The sequence below is a fragment of the Onychostruthus taczanowskii genome, unplaced genomic scaffold, assembly GCF_017590055.1.
Source record: "Onychostruthus taczanowskii isolate IOZ18803 unplaced genomic scaffold, ASM1759005v1 scaffold6, whole genome shotgun sequence".
Classification (NCBI taxonomy): domain Eukaryota; kingdom Metazoa; phylum Chordata; class Aves; order Passeriformes; family Passeridae; genus Onychostruthus; species Onychostruthus taczanowskii.
The window spans coordinates 8,141,098-8,164,831 of NW_024503679.1; the positions used below are offsets into that span (position 1 = coordinate 8,141,098).

A 23,734-nucleotide genomic window follows, 5' to 3' on the forward strand; every position below is an offset into this window, starting at 1 on the left:
ACTTTCATAGGGAGGCTCCGGGAAAGATATTTTTACATATGGCATTAATTCTGGGAACTTTTAATAATGGCCAAATATAATTAAAAATTATGCAAAAATTCCTGCCATGAAGAGAGCAGTACAGAAACGACTCTGTTTGAAGAAAAAGCAATCATTTGCTCATATTCTGAGTCCATAAAAAAACAAAACACACGTGGTACATTTTTAATATTTGAACTACATCAGGCCCAATTCTACTCCTGTGCAAAGCGAGTGGCAAAACTCCAGAATGCAGCAGGATTGAGCCCCTGATGTTGTCACAAGCATTCAAATAAACAAACAGGTCTGTAACACATTCTAAGCTTCCACTGTGTTCCTCTAAATGAATCCAGACAGAAAAAGAAAAGCACATTTCATTGCATTTCTGCAATACAAGGAGAACAACAATGTACAACCTTCTGTTATATAGAACTCACTCTCTTAAAGTATTATCACCCAAATGTCTAAAGAGAAACTGTTTCAAAGAGTCAAGAAAACCTTTGTGTACAAATCTGAAGACAGCTCTACCAAATCTGGTTTTGGATCTTCCTGAGCTCCTAACATCAATTTTTCTCTGGACTTTCATGAAGTGCAAGATACAGGGATGTTTTCACAAACACCCAAACGTGGGCATCTCCCACAGCCAGCTAAATGCCCTAGGCTCTTTTACAGACAATAGAAAGAGCTGTCAGTGTTCTGAGTCATCCTCGGGGGAACACAAACTAAGTCTCTGCTCTCAGTCTCTTCAGCAACTCTGAAAGAAACTGCAGAATCTGTAACTCACTCAAGTTATTCAGCATTAACAGTAAAATGGCATAAGGATGGCATCCAGTTTTTAACCAGTGGGAGAAGTTTTGCTTTGTCCACATCTTCATTTTCTGCTATCTGTGACTTCATTAATAATATGATTACTGATAAATTAAAAGCTGAGTGCATCTCTCAGATCTTAACTAACTCTGAAAGCTTGGGCCAAAATCCAGCAAGGCCCTTAAGCACCTGCATAATTCTAAGCATATTGACATCTTGGGTTTGAACTTAAAGGCATGTCAAAGCTCCTCACTGGACCACTGCCAGAGAACTCAGCACCTTCCTAAAAGAAGTCCCTGAAGTTCAATTTTTAACTGAGGCAATATCTGTGAAATATTTTCCTTCTTGGGCTATGTATTTTAAATGTGTCTTAAATGGCTGTAGGAAGCATTCCCAACTCCACTACACTTTTCCTGTTGAGTTTATGTCAAGTCCACCTTTTTGAACACTATTCCACAGAAAAGCCAGGTCTGTTGTTTTATGACACAGCTGCATATACTTGACAGTATGTCCAGGCAGCTTCTCCTGCTCTGGACAGGAGCCAACCACCACACACAACAGCTCAGGAATTAATGATACATGTGCACCATGATAAAGTTATTGATCCAGCTCTGGTGAAGCCTGTCTCACCAGTGACATGGCATACACTCCCAAGACATGAAGAGGAACTCCACTGATAAAAGTGAATCTCAAAATTCCTTATGCTCATGTTTATTGTGTTTTACACTAAGATTAACACTTCTAAGACATACAAAAAAGTGATTTGTGTGCCAAAACGGTCCAAGGCCACCTGCTACCCTCTCAAATAATGACTGAATAAATACATAGAAATACTTATGCCACAAATTTGATGGTGTTTGTTACACTTTGAAAGCAGTGGGTCTTTCACTAGATAAAGCCCTTGACCTACACAGAAGTCTTGCAGATCTTCATCAGCAATCACATGGTCAACATTTGCTGAGGTAATGTATGGAAAAACTATTTAAAACAGTAGACACTGTTTTAGAACAGAACTACACAACTTGTCTCCATAGCTAAGAAACTGGATCTAATTTTGTTCCAACCACCTGCAACATTTTAAATGTTTTCCCTATCGGATTATTAGAATAACCCCACGTGTTTGGTTGCCTCAACATTGTTTTATTCAAGTCAGTTCTAAGTTATGACATATGCAGCAAAGGCTGGAATATTCTTTGGTGTGTGACATATGTGCCACAAACACTCTTTGACTGTTACTGTTAGTTGATGCTTGTAGAGAAAAGCACTGGGTGATACATAGCAGTAAATTACTTCCATAACTGTTAGTTTGTGGGATGGCATAACCTAGAAGTCAAATCACAGCCAAACAGATGGAGAATGTGTATGCCACAAAACCGTATCACTTCACATTACGTTTATATCCAGAAATGGTGTTTTCAAAACAATCTGCTTCTCCTGCTTCTGCCAGAAATGGCATAGTTTAAGACACCATTTCTCTTCCTTCCCTGCAGCCCCACCCCAGCTCCATGCAAAGATGCTTTGGTTTTGTTGTTTTGTTTCCTCCCCTCTTTCTTTTCTTTCTAATAAACACACCATTTTACTCTACAAGGCATGAATCTTGTCAATTTACTGGCTAACATCCATTCACATGTACATCAGAAGCCCACCAGGGAGTGTCAAATCCACAGAACTTTCCAAAGCTAGATTCAAAATATGGACCTCTTACTTAGCTGACAGCTGTGTAAAATCATATGCAGCCAGACAACTCCCCAATGACCACACAGGTGCATGTGCTGAACAAGGCAAGTTATTCTAAGACCAAGATTAGTTTATACTTGAACAGTTATCTTCAGAAAAAGTTTTTCTCATGGCATAATGTGATTCTGAGACCAAAAACCACCACACCCTTTTTAGAGGAGGGGAACATATTAGCTAAGCTAGGTAGAGAGGCTGCATAAAATCTGTGAAAGCAGCCAAATTTCAGAGGTTTTCTGGGAAGATATGACAATCATTTGGCCTCAACACAGCAAGCAAGCATTAACCAGGAATACTACAGCTCATTAATGTCTCTTTTCTCTTTTATTGATAACTATAAAATCAAACATATGTTTTAAGTAAAAAACTGCCTATGGACTAGGCATGTAAGTTACAGATTTCCACCTCAATTGTGCTCAATAGCATGCATGTAATTTCAGGACAGCTTGACTTGGCTCAAATGGCTCTGTGCCACAAGTTTCTCACTCCACCCACCACCTGAGGGACAGGACTGAAGCTGTTACCAGGATTCAGCCTAGAAACTTGCCCTAATGATGTGGAATCAAACTGGTCTCAGATCAGGCAACACAAAAGTAGCACTCAACAATCTTCTTCTGAACTTAGACTTTACAATCCTCACCAGACTGAAGGCTCAAGAACTTCACCATGAAGAACAAGCAGTAATTGCTTGCAATTCCAAGTCTTTGCAGTAATATTCCATGGTTTCTCACCTATATGCATTTATTCTCTTCAAAATTAGGAACTTTAACCTAATTGCCCTTTCCTCTTACTCCTCTCCAGCAGTGTGATCCCACGATTCAGAACTGAACTACTTTTCAATCTTTGGAAAAACCTCACCATTGCTTTGAACTACTTTTTTAACATCTGAGTGGACAACTGGCACAACTTCACACAGTGCCAACATGGTAATTTTATCTGCTGCAGGGAGTGTTGGAAAAACCTAATTCATCAGCTTAAGCACAGGAAAAAAAAACCTCTGGTCCCCTCAGAGTAGTTGTCTGTATCACCCACCTATGCTGCCACATAAAAAAGCCAACTGTTACTCCTCCAGGTGCAGCACTGACAGCAGAGATCACCTGACACACTCATTGACAGAAATTTCATGTGCTAAGCACATCCTCTACATGGAAGCCCAAAATCAGATGATTAATTTCTATTCTGTCCCAGATTCATAGAGATGTAACACAACTTATTCTATTAATAGAATGTATGAATCTCCAACTACACAGACAAATTGCTCTGACAAATTAAAATATTTTATTTGCATTTTTATAAAACTCAACAGGATGATACCTAAATATTGTCCACTGTACAGCTCACAAATGAAATATTAAATTGGTTTAATAACCCTGAAAAAAAATCCACATACCATATAAGGTAGTTGGTATCATTGTGTTTTCATTTGAAGATTATCACTATGGATATGCAACTAAAAAGCCAAATTAAAAACAATAAATCTGTACAAAATGGAAAAGAGAATTGAATGAACTCTACAAAAGAGAACATAACAATGACAGAGGCAAGATGCTACTTATCATGTATATCAAATGCAAAAACCTTTTCTGATGACTTAGAAACTGAAGTTTGAGCAAAAGCACACAAACACTTTCATTTGCCACCTCTTTCACTGGAATGTTTTTATGACAAAAAAAGTAAACAGTTACGTCTCTGTTTCATCCTGGCCTCTATCCTTATGAAGTTCACATACTTCTAAAAATGCCACTTATAATTTATTTTCTGTCTTGAGACCAACAAAAGCAAACACAACCAATTCAGCTACAGAATAGAATAGGTAATGGCCCAACAACCCCACTGCTAGAGGTGTTGGAACATGATTCTTCCCACTGATTCAGGGCACGTACCTCTCTCACACTGGGGTCCAGTAAAGCCATACGTGCAAGCACAGCGGTTCGGAGCTACGCATCTCCCTCCGTTTAGACATCCATTTTCACAGACAGCTGGATCAAAGGGAAGGCAAGAGTAATCTTTACTGAGCTGTTTGCAGAAAGACATGAAGGTATGTACTTGGCCAACTTAGGTAAACTGGTAAAAATGGTAAACATACCAACTCTTTTCCTAGAATCTACTTCATGACCTTTTACTACTTCCTGGCCTTATTAGTACCGTGAGCTCATCTTTTCAGGGGAGCATAACACAAATACAGGAACAACCACAGCTTTTCTGACCTCTCAGAGCCTTTCTCTTTGGGATAGCTGGACAATCCCATAACTTCAAAATAATATCTCTTTCAAACTTGTAACAAACAAACACTGATAGAGATTGCAGATAGAAGATGGAGAAGAATATTTCATCTCTAAATCCTCAAATGTTTTGTTGCTTCTGTAATAATCCAGTATTAAAATAAATAATGCCATTAAATAAATAATGCTATTAACTAGGATAGCAAAATTTAATCAATATCTATTCCATGTTAATTCAAGATACTCTTCCTCTGTACCATGTTGTCATTAGCTTCAGAAGTCAATTTTTTAATAATAAACTCCAAAAGCAATTCTTCTCAGAAATAATCAGAAAATACAACACACACATGAAAAAGGAGATTTTAAATACAATTTGATGTTCATTGAGTAATGTTATTCTTTGTTCCTTTTCACATTCACTTCAGTAGAAAGAAGATTTCCATTTATCCTCTTTTATCCACTTGATATTTCACAGTGAAGGCAGAAATACAATTCTTAATCCTTTCACCATGTGATCCTCCTCCAGATTATTAGGGTAAATTCCTAGTCCCACTGAAGTTCATGTAAAGTGTGCCATTGATTTTGACAGAGCACAAAAGGTTTTCATTAAATGAGCTAAACACATTTTCTGTGTCAGACCAATATTTCACTAGATAGCAACGTGACAGCCTTGGTTAAAAGCAGTGTCTACATCCTTATTTGAGTTACTTCACAGCATTCCAGCCAAGAACAAGAGAGCACCAGAGTCAGTTTGGGAGAGATTTCAAGCAGCACATCCAGGATTGCTTTTGACTAAGGACTGATCAAGGAAATAAAAAAAAATCTGTCAATCAACTCTAATAAGACAACATCAACATTTCTAAAGCATAATCTAAGTCTTATGCAAACACTGAAATGAAAACAAGACTTTTTATTAAAAATCCTAATTTTATCTATAAAATGAAAACTGAATCCCATGTAAAATTTAGATGTATGACCCACTGCTCTAGTGGGTGAGAAGTTCTGGAGGTCAATGGGAATTATGGCAGTGTGAGAACTACAGGATCAAGTTATATCCAATTATTATGAAGTCACATGATGTTTATTTTAATAGTCTCGATCAGTAAGAATTCACTCAGCATTCATTACAAAGTCAAGTGTTTTTCTGTAAAATTTCACTATACCTGATCAAAAACTAGCTCAACAGCAGCTGAAGTTTAGTGCTAAAGAGTGTCCAATCCACACATCACAGAATCACTTAACAGCATCTACATTCCTAGGAGGGTACTTACGCTGTCCACAGTGAGTTCCTGTATATCCCTTCTGACAGAGGCAATGGTCATCACTGCAGCTACCTCCATTCATGCACCGGATGTTACAGTGTTGGACTTGAAAGGAAAAAGATTTTCCTCAGTTAAATCAAACCAGCCAGAAACACTTTAATGTTTGCTAAAGGTAAACGTTTACTTTTACTTTTTTTTTTTTAAGGGATTGATTCTGTGAACCAGAAAGTTTTAGAAGTCAAGAATGCACATTTTAGGACAGATATGGAAAATGGCACTACAGAACACAATATATATTCACCATTCCTAAGGAATATAGGACATGGTGCAAGAATTTGATGCACCCTCTCATTCAAATGAAGTCAAAGGCATTTCATATGAGCATAAATCCTCAACATTTCTTTCCTAGTTTGCAATTATGAGAAAAAGCATTCAATAAGGGAAAAGTACTAAACTTCTGGCAGACAGCCTCATTAGAAAGGGGAGCCTTATCATCTGCAAAGTGGGGGAGGGAAGTATTGAAGGGGAGCATGTAAGGAAGCTCCTGAAGACAGCCCTGTTCTGCTAACACATGCAACACCAGAAGCTGACCTGGCTATGCAGGATTTCTTGCACAAAGAGGAGAAATAACAGACTGATATCCTCCTGTATGCCAACTGTAGGCTCATCCCACCAGCAGAGCTGCCGTGCTTGGCAGCTGCAGAGCTCACAGACAGCCCTTCCCCAGAGCCAACAACCTTCCCCTGCCAAGGGCAGAGGCAGGGGAGCAGCAGCACTCTCTCCTCAGCTGCAGCCCCACCACTTACAATGGTTAACACGCAGCTTAAGCCCCATGCCAGTAAAACATAATGTCTCTGAGTAATTTTTCTAGTAATAAAGGCAAATACATTTCTTAACTAGATGTTGGGAGCAACTAAAAGTACGTCAAGCTCTTCATAAGGCATAGAGAAGCGGGCAGGTCTCCCAAGAAAGTGAAGTCCTTACAGGTCCTGCTGTCCAACACAGCTGTGAACTGGGGCCTGCACTCCAGTAAGCAGCTGGGAAATGGTTTTCCTCTTAACAGGAACCACATGAAAGGCTCCTCCCCACATAGGATTACAGTCTGATCAGCGTTTCAGTAGATTGTGATGGAGCACTGGATACCTACACCATGCTGTCTGAAACGCTCAGGACTGAAAAATGGGAATTGCATGTCCCGTCAGAGGCTGCAGCTGACAGGTGCCATGCCAAACACTGAATTTTTCACCTCACACAAAACCCTTAGGCATCATTTGGCTTTTAACAGTTCAGAAGTATGTGAACAAATTTTTTTTTTTTCATTTTCAAGTAAAACTATTACTTTTAACTGTACTGCCTTCTACAACAATATGATTCCACAAAACAGAAGTAAAACACAAAACTGGAGAAAGAAATTAAAGCAATCTAGCATTTTAAACACTAGTAACCTTAATTCTTAAAATATAAAAGCAAAAACTGTTTTACATTTCTTAGGTGTCTAATAGTTATTATACATCTTTGTTCTGCTTTGGATGTACTTCAGTACTTCAAGCAACAAAAATGTATTAACATTCCTCAATAAAAAGTAAAATTGTCTGCAAATGAATGAATATCTGGTGAAGATTTTTGGACAATGTCCTAAGTAGGTCAGAAAAAGGTGTACAGTTACTTTAAAATGTGTAGTTCAACTAGCTTTATACAATCTTAGAAAAACAGAGGGGATTACAAAAAGCATAGGAAATGATATCATCTGTCAAGCAGGGAAGGAACTTAAAAACCACAAACTGATTTCAATTAGAGCAAGCTATGCCAAGAGCTAATTTCCATTCCCACATGAAGACCAAAGCCATTTAAGTAGTTTGAACTACATTTGAGATTAAAAGGTTAACAGTAGCTTAAATGATGATTTTCATATTAACTGTTCATGTATAAATAAAGTATATATCCTCATTTTGGGACACACACACCAAGTTTCCATAACTTGTCTTACTGCTTCTTAGAATAACTTTTTCAAGGTAAAATACTTCTTCCTCCTTTTAAAACTAAAATCATTATGGGAGACTGCTGGGATATCTAGTCGTCCTTACTAAAATGAGCCATTTAAATCAGTGAGCTTTCTTGCCTAGTACCAGGCAAGAGAATCACTGACATAGTCAGTAAACTAATTACTTATTTTCTGCCCTCTTTTGTGGGAATGTTGGAAAGAGTACTTCCAAAATTGTACAGACTATTCTGTATTATCCTTCCAAAAGTTTACAGAAACACATTCAAAGGCTGTCTGGAGCTCAGATGATGATTTTAAAAATGCATTTTTGAAAACTAGCATATTAATTTAGATCCAGGTTCTCTTTCCTCAGCTATATCAACAATTCCATTAATGTCAGTGGAGATATTCCGGTAAATGAAACAACCTGTTCCAAGACACCACACTGACAGAGACTCAAAGAAAAAGCACAGGAATTACCATAAGGCTGGTAAATCAGCGCATATAGCTTTGCCTTATCTTGGCATGCACAGGAAATGTTAACATTAATAAATGGTTGCTTTTAATCAATTATTGTTCTTTTTCACATCCAATTTGTAAACAGTCTGCACTGGAAATATCTGAAGTCAAAACAGGAATAACTGCAGGAACACAACTTTATAAACCCGCAAAAGAGCCGGCAAGACCATACATATCCACAAAGGCTTTGCGCGTGGGCGAAAGTTGTGTTTTTTATCAAAGTGCTGCCCTCTTAAGCATAACAATTCCTGACTTTTTAAATAAATACCCAGTAAAACTGAGTAAAGACTTCATCATACCCAGAGCACTGCCACAAGCACGACCACTCATGAAACAGCTCACCAAGCAGACGAAAGGTAGCACACGTGCTGTCTACTCTGCGCTCCCAAACTAAGAAACGTGAGGTGGGAGGGTCTGCAGCCCTCAGGTGGGAGAACCGGCGGAGCCCCGGCCCGGCCCCTCGGGCTGAGGGCGGCAGCGCAGCCAGCGGGCACGGCAGGAGAGGCCGGCTCTCGCCTCTGTGCCACTGCCGGGGAAACGCTTCCAGCCCTGGGATGACGCAGGGCTTTGCCTGCCAGGAGCTGTAAACAAGGAATGACGGCCGCATCGCATCCCAGATGCTCAGCGTGCTTTCTCTGTCGAGTGACTGACTCAGGAGAGAGATGGCAGCTAGCGCCAAGGCGTGACACGAGCCTGCTGCCCCACAGCCCTGCACAAGGCATAGACAAAATCCGCAGTACCCTCAAAAACTCTGGGAACATTCCAAATTCAAGACCTTACCCCACCTCTGACAGTAGCATAAGATACAGGGGCTGAGCTCCATGTTTTACTGCCATTGAGCAGACGCCTCCCACAGCACCCGAGGAGTGGGGTCCCAGGGCACTGAGGCGAGGCCCAGACTCAGCCCCACACCACGGGCGGTCTCTGAGGAAGACCCTGGGCGGGAAGTCTCTGAGGAAGAGCTCAGTCCTCGGCTGTGCCTTTGATGCTGCTGGCAGGGGAGCAGAGCAGACCCTGCTCTGGACACTTGTCTCCACAGCCATCACCCCGAGCACCCACCACAGCTGCCTCTGCCACAGCTCCCTTCCTTCAGGGACAGCCCCAACAGCAAATGCCTTCCCTGTTTCAGCCAGCCAAAACCATTCTGACTACAGAAGCAAAACCAGGGGCTCAGCTCAGAGCCAGACCTGAGCCATAACCCTGGGGGCAGCCTGACACCCTCCTCCTTGTTTGTCCCCTGCTCGCATCGGGGCAGAGCAGCAGCTCTAAGACGTGGCAGGATCACGGAGCATGAATGGAGCACTGAGAAGGGCCGGGCTGCAGCAGCGACAGACACGGACACAGCAGGCACAGCCCGGGTGCTGTCGGGGCGGCAGTGAAGCCGCTGCCATCGCAGAGCTGGCAGAGCACGGAGCACGGGATATGTCCCACAGCACGGAGTGCTGCACATCCACACAGCTGCACCTGCAGTGCCAGAGCACCCACACACCACAGCCGGCAGGGAGGCCTCCTCACTTGGCGCTCTTATCTCCAAGCCTGCTGTAAGCACACCCAAAAATTCACTAATTACACAGAAATAACCACTACTCAGCCAGTAAGTTTACTGATGTCACTAAAATCCCTGCTGAGAAAACCACCGGTTGATCTTTTCAACCACAAATCAGATTCCTAAAGCTGACTCTTAACCAGAAAAGTCCCAGCAACTGACCTGCATGAGAACCAAACTTGCAGGCTTTGTTTTGCTCTTGAATCCACATGCTTTCCAATCCGCATTAGATCTTTTATTTTGACAGACAACCAGAGTATGAGTCACTGCCAATTCAGTTTCTATCTATGGATGTACCTACTAGAAAATCCATGCCCATTACTGATTGTCCAAGTACTAAAGACACACATAGCTTATAATATCCAAAGGACATCTCAGACACATCTCATGTATCAGAAACTACACAATTCTGAGAAATCATGGCATTTTCACTCATATTTGCTATTTTTATTTTACATGTGACAAACATGTATAATTTACATTTTATTTTTAATTATTTAACTAGAGTTTTTTCTTATTTTAAAAACATAAAATTAAAATAAGGTTTAATGAATGCATATTCTGACAAAATATTAACTGTTACCAAAGGTAGTTGACAGTAACCATTTGATGTCAAACAGTACTTTTTATGTTTCCTTTGTTTTCTAATTGCAGATCTAATTCATTGTGGTCTATTGTGTAAATACATATTCATGGTTTTGTCTACAGTGCCAACAGTACAAATGATTTACATAAAGTATGTTCTGTAAGTACTAATGATGTGCTAAATCATAAAAAATATTACACATGAGTGCCCAGAAGCAGTGGAGTCTCTTTTCTCTACAACTTACCAGACACTTTTGCTTTTAGAATTGGTATGTTTTAATAAATAAAGGGGATGTAACCACATACACAAAATGTATCTTACGTTACTGCAGAAATTGAACAACTCCAATGAAGGCTAAAACTGTGGACAACAATGGTAGAGTATTTCAGAAGAAGAGCTACAAGGAGAACCAAAAACTTTACCCTATTTTTCTTCTGAGTCTTGACTCATAAAAGACTTCAGTGGGGCCAAAGAAAAACATGAGGTTAGACCCACTTGTTCCCACCAAGGGTGCCAAAACATGTAACAGATACAGATACAGATATCTCTCCTTCTGTGCCCTGAAGGGCTTGGGGAGAAGGTCATACCTTCCTTTACAGGCTTACAGGACTAAGGCATAAGCAGCTGGTAAAACAGCAGCTGCAAACCCAGGCAGAAGCACACCACTACACACTCTCGTGCAGCATTTTGCACCATTCCCTCCCTCCAGTACCCTCTGGGAACTCCACAGCTCCACATCTTCCTCATGCTGTCCTTTCTCTAACATACATCACAGGAGCATGAGATGGGTTGAACTACAAAGAACAATATTTACCATTTCAGTACATGCCATTCCATTACATTCTGCAGTTGTTAATGTTTTTCCACTGTTATTGCATAAAAAGGATGCTAAAACCACAAACTGAAATAGTCAGTTATGTGGGAAAACTCTTATCAACCAGGAAAGCAAAAAAATGGCAAAGTAAAAAATACAGAAGCAAAGCAGACCACACACTGAGTCTCAAAAGATATTCAGAACTAAAAGGATAACCACTTTGCATAATATTAGAGACCTCAGCTGAGTGCATCCCCCACTGACTTCTCTTAATATGTTGTTCAGATAGTTAGAGGCATTTGTGGGAACAAGGACCCCCCAAAATTCTTTCCAGAAACTTCACATGTCATAAAAAAATCTAAATTGTCTACATTCTGAGAGAAAAGAACCACGATCAAACAAGAATACAGAGTACTTTACAGCTGGCATTTCAGATCTGAATCCTACTCTATATCAAACACTCAACTCATGTTTAGCCATTGAGTTCTCTGTTCATTGAATTAATTTAATTTTACTTATTTTTCCCTGGCTCTGGGGAACCTTCCTTGAAAACCTGAAATACAAACATTTCTAGGAAAAGTCATCTCTCTGAAAAGCTTAATATTCAAAGAATCTTTGTTTTTCTGATGAAAAGCTGTTCCACTTAAAACCTTGAGCAACTCTGTACCTCTAGTACCTTCAGAAGTGTCACCTGAAGAAAGTCAGCAGTATTAGATTCAGAAGATATGTACTGAGCCTGGCAAGGAAATGCTCTAAAGCTTGTAGGCTTTGGTATTAGCATACAGCATACACAGTGTCTGGTTTATAACCCTTGAAATCTGAAGGAAATTCCAAAGCATGTCAAGATCAGCCAATTGTCAAAAGTTATCTCTCTGTCATTGCAACTTTTGTCGTATACATGCTCATGTCTACCAGTGAGCAGAAATAAGGTATTTTCCAGAAAACAAGGAGGACTGGAATTAGTGTTACAAAGTGGCAAATGAAAATAGCTTCCAATAAGACTGATTTGGGTTTGATTTGGCAAAAAAAAGAAGCGTCTCCAAAAGCCCATCTCTGAGTCATTCTTCAGTTTCATCATAGAAAGCTACACTTTCCTTCCTGTGGTAAAATGTACGTCTGGTGACTCAGAGGTTATTTGTCTTAAATACTGACCACTGAACCATTTTACATACCTTAATAGCTTCAAGACTCAAAAGAGCAATATCAGAGACACAGAAGAAATACTTACTTGATTTTGAACCACAGGAGGGGGCTATCTGACCATTTGGGCATGTGCACATGTTTGGTCTAGAGCAAAATCCATCCCCACAGGAATGTCTGCAGATTGCTATTAGGAAAACAAAAATGCCTTTAAAATATGTCTCAAAAACCTCAAACACATAAAAAAACACCTGACAGAAAATTCAGTACCATAACATAAATTCCCACAAACTCATTAAACCACATACAACAGATCCCAAAACAGCTCCTCCTGTTCATCTACATCTTTATAGAGAGCAGCTAAGACCTAGACCTTCACCATCTGCTATGAAAAGGTCTGGGAACATGCCACAGGCCACACTAGATATGGGGAGATTTCCTTGGAAAAGTGAAACTGCTGTCCATTTTACCAGACCTTCTCAAAGGAAGGATGGCACTGAGGCAGCAACATAATGCTTCCTTTATTTCTGCACCACACACAGACAAGAGCAGTAATTCCCATCTGACAGCACACTGTGCAGGATCTCTGGAGAGAGCCTTATCAGCAATGGGCAAAGTGCCTTTAGGAATTTTTTCTGGTACACTGTTCTACTACACATGAATATGCATATAGCACTATGATGTATGCATATATTTATATCCCTACATATACATTTCAGGGATATGGTCCAAAGAAGTGGAGAAAATGCATTTGCTGGCCTGATGCTGTTGTGTCCTTCCATTAACCTAAATAGATTAATATATTCTACTCATTCCCAAGAGTTCACACACCCCTTGGAACCCTTTACTAGAGACTTAAACAGAACATGTGGACGAGATTAATCTTTTGTTAAATATTGGTATCACATCACTGTGTTGTAGCCCATGAAACTTTGTATATTAGCTTAATATATTTTAAATGGTAAAGCAGTCATGTACAGCTGCTGTTGAAAACATACAGAAACACATTTCAGTTCTGGTATACAATTAAAACCACCCTGAGACATAGAAGGACAAAGCATAATTAGATTAACTTACGGACTATGCATTGGTTTCCACCAGGTAACGTTTTCCATCCAGGGCAGCAGTAGGCATTGTAACGTGATCCACACACATTTGGTCTGGAAAAAAAGAAAAAGGATAAGGATGAATTTTTATTTTTACTCAGAAATATGTTTTAGAAGTAGAGACATACAATGGAAAAGATAAATCACTGCAATATACATTTCAATAATTTAATTTAGAAGTGTTGTATGTTTTTGGCCTGTAGTTGTTGGGAGTTTTTTGGTAACATACACTTTTATAAATTAAAGATTACATTACAAGCACAAAATCAAATCAGTAACATTTGAACAGGAATAGAATGGGGAAACCTTGTCTCACAAGACTCCATATCTGAGGAAGTAACCATCCAGGTTTTTTGAGCAAAACTCACACTTAAATAAAAAATTAGCATCCAGCATCGTTAATAGCCACAAATTAAATCTAGTGCTCTTTAAGTAGGAATTTTTAAGCTTCCTGTTGCTTTCTTTTCTTTACTCTAAAGCACTATTACTGTTCCCTGTTTTGTCCATGAACAAAACTATGTATGTGTGTGTGAAACCTGCCAACAAGAACATTAGCCAAGTAAATGAGTCAAAATATGTTAATTATTCATTAGGAAAAATTACTTACTACCAAAACTAATCAAGGATGGTGGTGTATGTAGTGATAGGGTCCTATGAAATGAGTTTGAGGGGCCTACTGCCCTCCTTAAGTGATGTATCCACTGGAATTTTTCTTTCCAGCCCATTCCTCTCATCCACATTTACCCTGTCAAGTAACTTTATTACTAGAGTTTATGACAAGTGAAAGCTGACAGGACATGACACTATTTCTATCATGATTTTATTGATAAAAAGAGAAAAGTGGAAATTATTCTATGTCCCTCATACACAGAGGGACAATAGACTTTTTTTTTATTCTATCTTTTCCTATTTATTTGATGCATCTATCCATGCAAATAAAGCTAGTAAGAATACTTTCAAAAATGGTAACATGTGCCTTCTTTTGTTTTACGCTTAATAATCTTAGCAGAGGAAAATGTTACAACCTCTGTTAATACTGTGAGCAATTACTCAATAGATTAATGCAGCTAGAACCAGCTAGAAACTTCCTAGGAACTGCTATATTAAAATATTGTATACAGATTAGAGACAGATTGAAATGTTTACTGTTTTAAGAAGGGTTCCCTATTATTATTTTGTCCTTGGTCTTTCAGAAAGTTCTTCACTGTTAGTATTGCAATGTTTAAGTAAACAATAGTTACTTCATATGGTGAGGCCACTTAAGACAAACAATCTCAATATATACAAACATTTCTTTATGCATGTTTTCTAACTAAGAAAAGTTATATACTCTTATTTATTTAGAGATATGCAGTACTAATGCAATTTCAAGTATTCTGATTACACCAATTTCAGGGACACCTATTCTTTCCAACCATGGCCAGAAACCACTTAAGTCAAAGCAAGCACTGCCATTACCTTCCACTGGTTCTGGATAATTACAAAGTAGTAATGGAGGTGAATGTGAGCAACACAACTGGACTTGTTGCAGGGTTCTTTTCCCTTCCTGCAACTGGTGTTACAGACTCAAAGTCTTACTCATTTAATTCCAATGTATTCAGTTTTAGTAATGTCAGCTACTTCCCTGCAGGGCTATAACCATGTAACTTTCCTAGAGTTCCCTGCTCATCAATGCCAAATGTTGCTCCACATTCATCTGCCAAGTAAGACTGGCAAGCAGACAAGTGAGATTGCTTTTCACCTTCTCCAGTCAGAAGAAATAATGGAACTTATTAAGGCAGATAGAATGGTTTGTAGCTACCTGTTACAACCTATGGGCATAAACCACCCATTTCTACTTCCAGTTGGTGAGGATCTATAGAAGGCTGACCATAAAGTGATGTTTATGTACTCTGCCAAATTTCAGTCTCAGCAAGTATGTGGCTTTGGGGACCATCTGGTCCACGTTAAGAGTCAGAAGTAGATTTCTGTGTCACAGAGAAACCTGGTTTTAAAAATCTTTTTCCAAAATGGGACTCTGGAAAACCTAGATGTGCCAGCAACCATGAAGTCAGAGACCCTGGGAGCCTTGAAGCTGTCCACAGGATAGGCTAAGCCGTACAACCAGGAGCCTCCAACTCCAGTGCAGTGTGCTTAGTTTTGAAAGAAAAAAAAAATAAAGTCATCAAACTGTACTTCTATGGAACAGTTTGAACCTGACAAGTGCATTTTCCAGTGGAACACTTTTTCGTCAGAAAACTGCTGTCTAGCTTATAAAAGAAACCTATATTAAAGTCTGCATGTTGCTTCTTTGAGACAGAGGGAGTGTTCTTAATTCGTACATATTTGTAAAATGACTTTGAAAATAATTAATTTTGAAGGTTAAATTAATTGATATTTATGAGGTGATCAGACACTATAGCAATAAATCCCCATAAATAAAGTATCCAAGGCAATAATAAATAATTTACCTCATGTAAAATCATGGAATCCATCAATCAAATTGTAAAGGCTCTATCATGGCACTTACTTTGAACAGTTACCCACTGTGTGTTGCATAGAGCATATTTTCCTGCTGATATTATAAGCTATGAATACTAAAGAAGTGGTTTATATTATTGTAAAACTGTTTTCCTGAAGAGCACCAGAAACAGAATGCAGTTATAAAATCTGTTATGACAAAAAATTCAGTTGTAAAATCTGATCTGATATTTGTAATGATAAAATAAGCAAAAACATACCTATATACCCTGAAACTACCTACAGCACCTTCCTTTCACTCCAAAGCCCAGAGAAGGAACAGAGAATGTCTGTTCAGAGAACAGAGTTGTTACCATTGAAATTAAAAAAATAAAAAGTCTTATGTTTTATTTTAGAGACACTTAATGAACTTGTAAAGTATAAAAGGATTTCTCTAATGGCATGGTGCTGAGAGACAGGATGGCTGATGCCCAGAGTTTCATCAAAGATGTCCAATTTAAACAAGATATTATGTCTTTGATTAATGACACTCAAGTAGAAATTCAGTAGCAAAGCGAGTTGAATTATCAAAAGGCATTAGACATGAGTCATCAGCTAAAAAAATCTTGGAACAGCAGAGAGAAAAAGGTTCATCTGGAAATTCTGATAACTAACACTTGAGAGTGATAGGTTTGCATAGATATTGACAGCACCTGCATGCATCAAACTAGAAGATATTCTTTGCAGAAACAGCCACAGGGGCCCTACAGCCCATTTCCAAGTAAAGCTCGTGGGGAATGAGCCGGGCTGAGCTGCAGCATCGGCTCCTGGAGATGCATCACCGCCTCCAGCTGGCACAGCCTCTCAAATAAAAGGTCTCCTTTCTCCACAGGGCAACACTGATGTCACCCACAGAAAGGACAGACTGGGGCTGTCCCTCCCGTGCTTCCAGAGCCCTGGCTCAGCAGGGATGTGAGGCTGCCCGGCCCCCGACCTGCAGCCGGTACCCAGGCACTGCGGGTGGATTGGTGGGTGCGCACACAGATGTAAAACAATGAGAAGCAAACCATGCTAAGCTTGGCAGCCTTCTTATCAGATATAACTAGACAGCCAGAGAAGTGAGGGAGACTTTCAAAAGCCCTGTGTGAAGCCGGCAGGAGCAAACACCCAGCCCGGGAGTGGCAGGGACACCTGTGGCATTGGGACTGTCCTCCCCGGGGTCCCGGCAGAGGCACCGTCGGAGCCTGCAGCCTGCCAGGGAGGAGGGCTAATTCTCTACATCCCCACTCTGCCCTGCCTGTGACCCCTCGAGGAAATTACAACCCTCTCCGGAAGAAAGCATTGCCCATCTGCAACTCCCATGGGAGGAAGAGTTTCTGGCACTGCTGTGAGCGAGGCTTCAGGCAGAAATTTTGTCAGCAGCACTGCCATGCACCGGCCAACGCTGGCGTAATCCGCGCTGAATCAAACCCAAAGCACGGGTCTCAAATAAATTACACAGAGACCAGACAGAGAGGGCAGAGAGCAGCTGAGAGAGCTGGAGAAACAGCTGACCACCACTTAGAGAGCTGGAATGCAGGGATACTGGGAAGGGTTTCTCATCGCTCCCTCAACTCCTTTTTCCTCTCCCTAGGAAAACACACGAGGATTCTTCCTTGCAAGAGAACGTTTCATGAGCAACTTCTATTAACTATTTGGCTGCAGTGGTTAGCATATGACCCAGTTTTCTGGCAGAAAAAAAGCAATTTAAAGCAATATCATCATCCAGCAGTTGTTTTTAGAGAAAGTTTTGCCTATTTTCCTTCTTATGTGGGTAACTCTGGTAGCTGCTAAAACTGTACCCAGAACTATTTGCTGATCATTTCCACATAAAATTGGAGTGATGTTTCCATGCTTGCACTGGGTAGTTAAAAAGAACGACAAACTGCACCTGAAAAAATGGGAGGCTGGTCTTAAAAATGTGCTTGTTAAGTCTCCAGAATGTGATGATGAATAGCTTTTAATAGTAGGTTTCAAGAGACACAAAATCAGATCTATACTTTTTGCTGTAAGTCAGCTTTATGTACCTACCTAAACTTCTCAGTGTCTCAGAATAAATACTAAATGCACAGACTGGAGCAGCTCTGCTGACAGCACTGGAGTTTCACTCAGCTTTCCCACAGAATCAAGAACTTCCATCACCAGATACAGTCCAAACTTTAGCGGACACAGCAATGAGCAACCTGATTTAAGTTCACCCTGCTCTGAGTGGGAGTTGGACCACATGGCCTCCCAAGATCCCTCCTCACTTAAATGACACAAGCCAAGTATGCATAAATTAGAGGTCTGTATCTAAAGCACCTCCTTTAGCTGTGCTGGCACCTACCCCCTCCTCCAAGGAGCAGTGAGCAAAGCAGAACTCAGAAGGGAAGATCTGGTTCCTGAAGCTATTTATTTAAATCATATAAAAGGAAACCCTACGAAACTATGCTATACTCTAGAACAAACATAAAATTTAGCTTCTATTATACTATAAAGAATAAGCATGCACTTTTAAGCAAAATATGTATTTTTACATAGAAAGGACTGCATCTGATGTACTCATTTTTACACTGCAATAAGCAAGCCTGTGCCATGCAGAGAGCCTAATATGATAACTATTTCTCACTCTGACAGAAAGGATACCGCTGTCCCAGAATCCTGGCTCAGTTCAACTAAAAAAATAGCACGCTGAGCAGCTCTACGGGTATCTTTGGCTCTGGCCAAAAGTTCAAAATTACATGCAAGTTTCCTGCAGCAACACTGAACACTTTTCTAACCCTAACCTCCATCACAGTGTGACAGCTAAATACAGCAATCCAACAACAGCATTGACATTAAGAGAATTCTTCCGCAATTGCTCTGAAAATCCAGCCCTGTCTTTTGCAGGGACACGCTCATCTAACCTGACAGCCAGGCATTGTTCTCATTCATAGCCAGGGACAGACGCGTTTCTGGCATGTATTCCTTCATTGTTCCACTTGAGAATGTCAGCGGGTCCAGTTCAAAACCCATCTACATGGCTGTATAGGACACGGAAAGTACCAGTACATCACCAAAAGAAACTATCTGCTAGGTGGACAAGTGAGCAGGTAAACAGGAAGGATCCCTCAGGTACTTTCTTAAAACACACACACAGAAAAAAAAAAAAAAAAACAAACTAAAAATATATATTCAGAGGACAAGAAGTCTTTTCTATCTGGTAGCACTAAAAACATCCCATGGGAAATGGATATAACTGTGGGCTAAGTCAATGTTTAGCTGTCCAGACGTTACTTCCAAGAGGGGAACAGGAAGAGAACATTTCACACCTCCAGATCTACTTCCCACACTCACCATGTACCCACGAATGGTCACTGAGGAGGCAAACCTCTAACAGTGTCTCTCGAGGGAAAGCACCCAGGGAGCTCAGGATTTCCACCAGCCCGTGCCCAAGCTGAGCAGCAGCACAAGGGCTGGTGTGGGGCACACTGGCCAGACAAACCCAAGCGCAGCCAGCCCCTTGTTGAGGCTTCCCCGAGGGCTGCAGGTTGTGCTGGTACCACCCACCATCCCCTCCATGGAGGACACTCAATCCTTTAGGGAGTCTCCTATACTTGACACTTGCATCAATACTGTCAGAGAACGCCCTTAGGTGTTAAGCAATGCTATTAATTTGTGTATTAAGTGTTCTCCCTTAGGCTACTGAAGATTTATTTTAGGTAAGTTATCAGTATTTCTCCTCCCTTCACTACACAATATTCTACCCTTTGTCTCTCTCCTTGCTGGGACAGTGACATCACATTTTCAAAAGGCTAATCACCTGCACATCTGCCATAAGGAAATAGGAAAACCCTGTTTTAGTTCAACTTGTCCCTAGCAGAACTGGTAATTTACTCTGTACATGGGGAAGAGAAGAAGATGGAATATTAAAGGGAAAAACAAAGAAGAAAAGAAACAGGAAAATAATGTTCCTGAAAGGAAACAAATTTTAGTTTGAAACCTCAGCAGAACATCACTGGATATTCTGATGTCCTCCAGCAAAATATGAGAGAGGGAAGCTTGAAAAAGAGGATGAAAATGATTAAGACTGTAGACAAAAGAACTGTGGCTTTCATTTGGTATTTCTGAGGCTATAATGGTCATGAATCATTTCACAAAATGAGAAGTAGAAAGGAAAACAACAGATTCTCCAGCAAGTCAACATTGAAAATATTTTTCCAGATAAAAGCTAGACCTCCTTCATATTTCAGTGAAGATCTATAAGCAAAACCAGAAGGCAGAGATTTTAATTTAACAGGCTATATTTTACATCCCAGTGTACCTTCCAAAGAAGATACACTTTTTTAAAAGATAAAACAAATCTTTTTTAAAAGATAAAACAAAAATCTTTTTTAAAAGATAAAACAAATAAAACTAGGTGGGAAAGTCAGAATGGATGGCCTGACTTTACTGAACTGTCACAAAAAACCAAATTATTGTCCTCATGCCTCTATCTGCACACCAGCCTTAGCATGAATGAGGCTGTTCAGTAGGCCTGAAATCTTTTTTAAAAGATAAAACAAATAAAACTAGGTGGGAAAGTCAGAATGGATGAGAAAACAACCAAAGGATAAATGTAAGATTGAAAAGCTACAAATATATTTCCCAGCACAGTGCAATGGTTAATCAGAAACACTCCAGGCCACAATTGCTCCATTCTACAAAAATATTTACTGAGTCTGGGGAGCAAGACCAAAGTGACAGACATGCCTCTATATCCTCTTCATCTTTAGGGTTCATCAGGGAGATGAAGAAGAAGAATGAGATGGGAGTTATTCTCATTGCAAAACAAAAAAGTTATTGATTAATTTCTTACTATTTTCATATGTGTGCATTCAAAGATCTAAAGGTCCTAAAATCTTATTTAAGTAGAGATGGTCTCCTGTTACCCAGTGTCTACCACATTTCTACCAAGAGAAAATTCTCCTGTGATCCATACAGCTAAATATTTTGGGTCTTTCGTTTTGGGTAATACTATTCTAACAATCACAGGTTGCTCAGTCCATGAATATATTTAAAGTGACCCTTGTCAAAAACTGCATTGAAGTTCATACACTAAACATTCAAGTTTTCAGGATGGAAAAGGAATGACAAAGACTGTCCTAAGTGAGCAGCAATACTGAGCAACACACCACAGGAAAGGAAAATAAACATACAGGGAAACAGAAGCTGTAATCTTATTTGATAAGGACGACTATAAGCGAAGCTGACAGATGGACTGCTCCTGCCAAGCTCTGACCCAGAGATCCTCCCTTTGCTCCCATATCAACTGAGAGCAGCCCTATGCTTACTTCAAGTCTGCATCCTCGAGCCCAACACAGCCTCAAAGGTTCTGACACCGGTGTGAAGCTGCACATAGAGCAGAATTTATCCAGTGACCATGGGAAACAGACCCAGGCAATACAGAATCTGATGAACAACTTGTGGAACCACCACTGAACACAAAATGTGTCCTGTACTGGCTCACAACAGGGGAGAAATCTGCTTTTATAAAACTTAAGTAGGCTCTTGACTGAGGAAAGTGCAGCTATGCTTAGCCAGAGTTTCTTCTGTCTCCTCAAAGCAATTCTCTCAGGAAACCTGCACTGCAAACCGCAAACTCCAACAAGACACACTTTGTGCAGGTGCTGTTCTTCCCCCAACTCTTTATGCCTCCAGTTTCTAAACACAGTACACCCCTGTCAATCAAAGTTCAATTAAACACTAACAAACTGAGAGAAAGTCTCCACAAAGTCACCATCACACATAAGATGAGATAACTGCGCTCCAAATCCAAAGAAGAAAATTATTATCTGGAACACAAAGAGAGAAACAAAGTACTATCCATGACATCTCTTGTGTCTGAGTAAGGGCTATGGGATTAATCTGTTTTTAACCTGCCAAGCAATTATGTCATAGCAACAATCAGCCTTAAAGGACCCCTCAGGATGTACCTGCCTGCAATGGGACACAAAGCGACAACCCTGATGTGAAATCCATGAAGCCCACCACAGGCCAGCTGTGACTGCTCCTGCAGCATCTGGGGCAGTGCATCAGGCCAGCCTGATACAGCCAAGAGCTAAGCACACAAAAATGAATAAATAGATAATTGAGGGGAAGAAAGGAAAATAATTACATCCAGTCTTGCCTTCTTGATGTTCAACATGTCAACTTGGCACAGTGGTGCTGGGTCATAAGAAACCTACTTCATCTTAATCTCCCAGGCTGATTTTACAACATTTCCAAAACAATCGTTTCATACAGTACATCAAGAATGCTGCTACGCTGTTGATTGTAGCCTTTTTCCTCTGCTTGCTCTATTTATGACCCACTACCATCAAATGGCAAGAAAGTAATTATCTAATGTATTTTAGGAGAGGCACTTCAAAACCATTTGTGTCCTGCTACAATATAGTATGAGAAAGATCACAGAGAGGGAGACTGGCTAAGTTGTCAGAAACAGAATCTCAGAGCCTCCCCCTGAAAGGGAGACTACAACAGTATTCACCAAGAGTTTTAACCACAGGTTGCACTGGCATGCCCAAAACTAATAAAGTCCTAATTCTGCCCTACAAACCACACAGGCCGTCTCCCCCCAAAATTGATAAATCAGAATTTGGATTAAGGCCTTCTAAAGCAACAGTATCTAAATGGAGACTACAAGGACTACAAAGCCCTGAAGATTATTTACTTTTTACTGTTTTTCTCCTGCTCCACAAAGTCACACGGTATCCAAATGACTCCATTTGGATATCTAAATGGAGACTACAAGGACTACAAAGCCCTGAAGATTATTTACTTTTTACTGTTTTTCTCCTGCTCCACAAAGTCACACCTACATCAAATCACATCATACCAAAAGAGAGGAAACACATATACGAGGCACAATGCCAATATCTATGAACTCGCTTCACTCCAGAACTAGATTTGCAAGGATCATGTAATAACAAAAGAACAGTACCACAACCATTGGCAAACATATTCAGAGAAGTGCAGATTATTAACACTACGTGTAGTTGCCAAAGACTTCAGTTTCCACATTAGGATATGCTGGAATAGAAGTTCTTCATTCTCCATGTAATCTTTACCCCACAGGCACAGAGGACTGGAAGGAGGCCAGCCATGCCACCTGGAAGCCAGGTGAGTGCTCCAGCACATGGGATATTACAGCAACCTGCATGTATTTTTAATTAAGTTTTTTATTTCCAAGTATTCACGCTGCCTCCCGCTTGCAGAGTGGCATTGACAAGGTGTGGCACCAGCAGCTGCCCAGAGGTGTGCAGGCCACAAGTGGCAAGAAAAATCCTTGAGGTTTTTCAGTATAAACAAATATTTACCAGTACAGAAAGTCTGCTTTTCTTCAGCAGGCTTTTAGTGGTAAAGATTGGTTTAAAATGAAAACCAGAAGCCCTAATTATATAGCTGAACACTAGAATTAAGTTATAGATTAATAAGATTATTCCATTTCAGGGAGCACTGATGCATAAAAAGGGTCAAATCCAACCAAGTTTACTTAGGGAAGTGGGTCAGTAAAGCTGTGGT

The 23,734-nt window shown here is 40.2% G+C and overlaps 1 protein-coding gene across 2 annotated transcripts in view; it reads right to left on the bottom strand.

Annotated features, from left to right (window-relative positions):
* Positions 1 to 23,734, bottom strand: part of FBN1 (fibrillin 1) — a 145,772-nt gene that overhangs the window by 117,637 nt on the left and 4,401 nt on the right. For both annotated transcript variants that reach the window (XM_041418594.1, XM_041418593.1), the window contains 4 exons: positions 13,707 to 13,789; positions 12,718 to 12,816; positions 6,053 to 6,148; positions 4,443 to 4,538 (listed from right to left, as the gene is read on the bottom strand). In XM_041418594.1, coding sequence (XP_041274528.1) covers positions 4,443 to 4,538; positions 6,053 to 6,148; positions 12,718 to 12,816; positions 13,707 to 13,789 — 374 coding nt within the window. The remainder of the gene's footprint in view (positions 1 to 4,442; positions 4,539 to 6,052; positions 6,149 to 12,717; positions 12,817 to 13,706; positions 13,790 to 23,734) is intronic.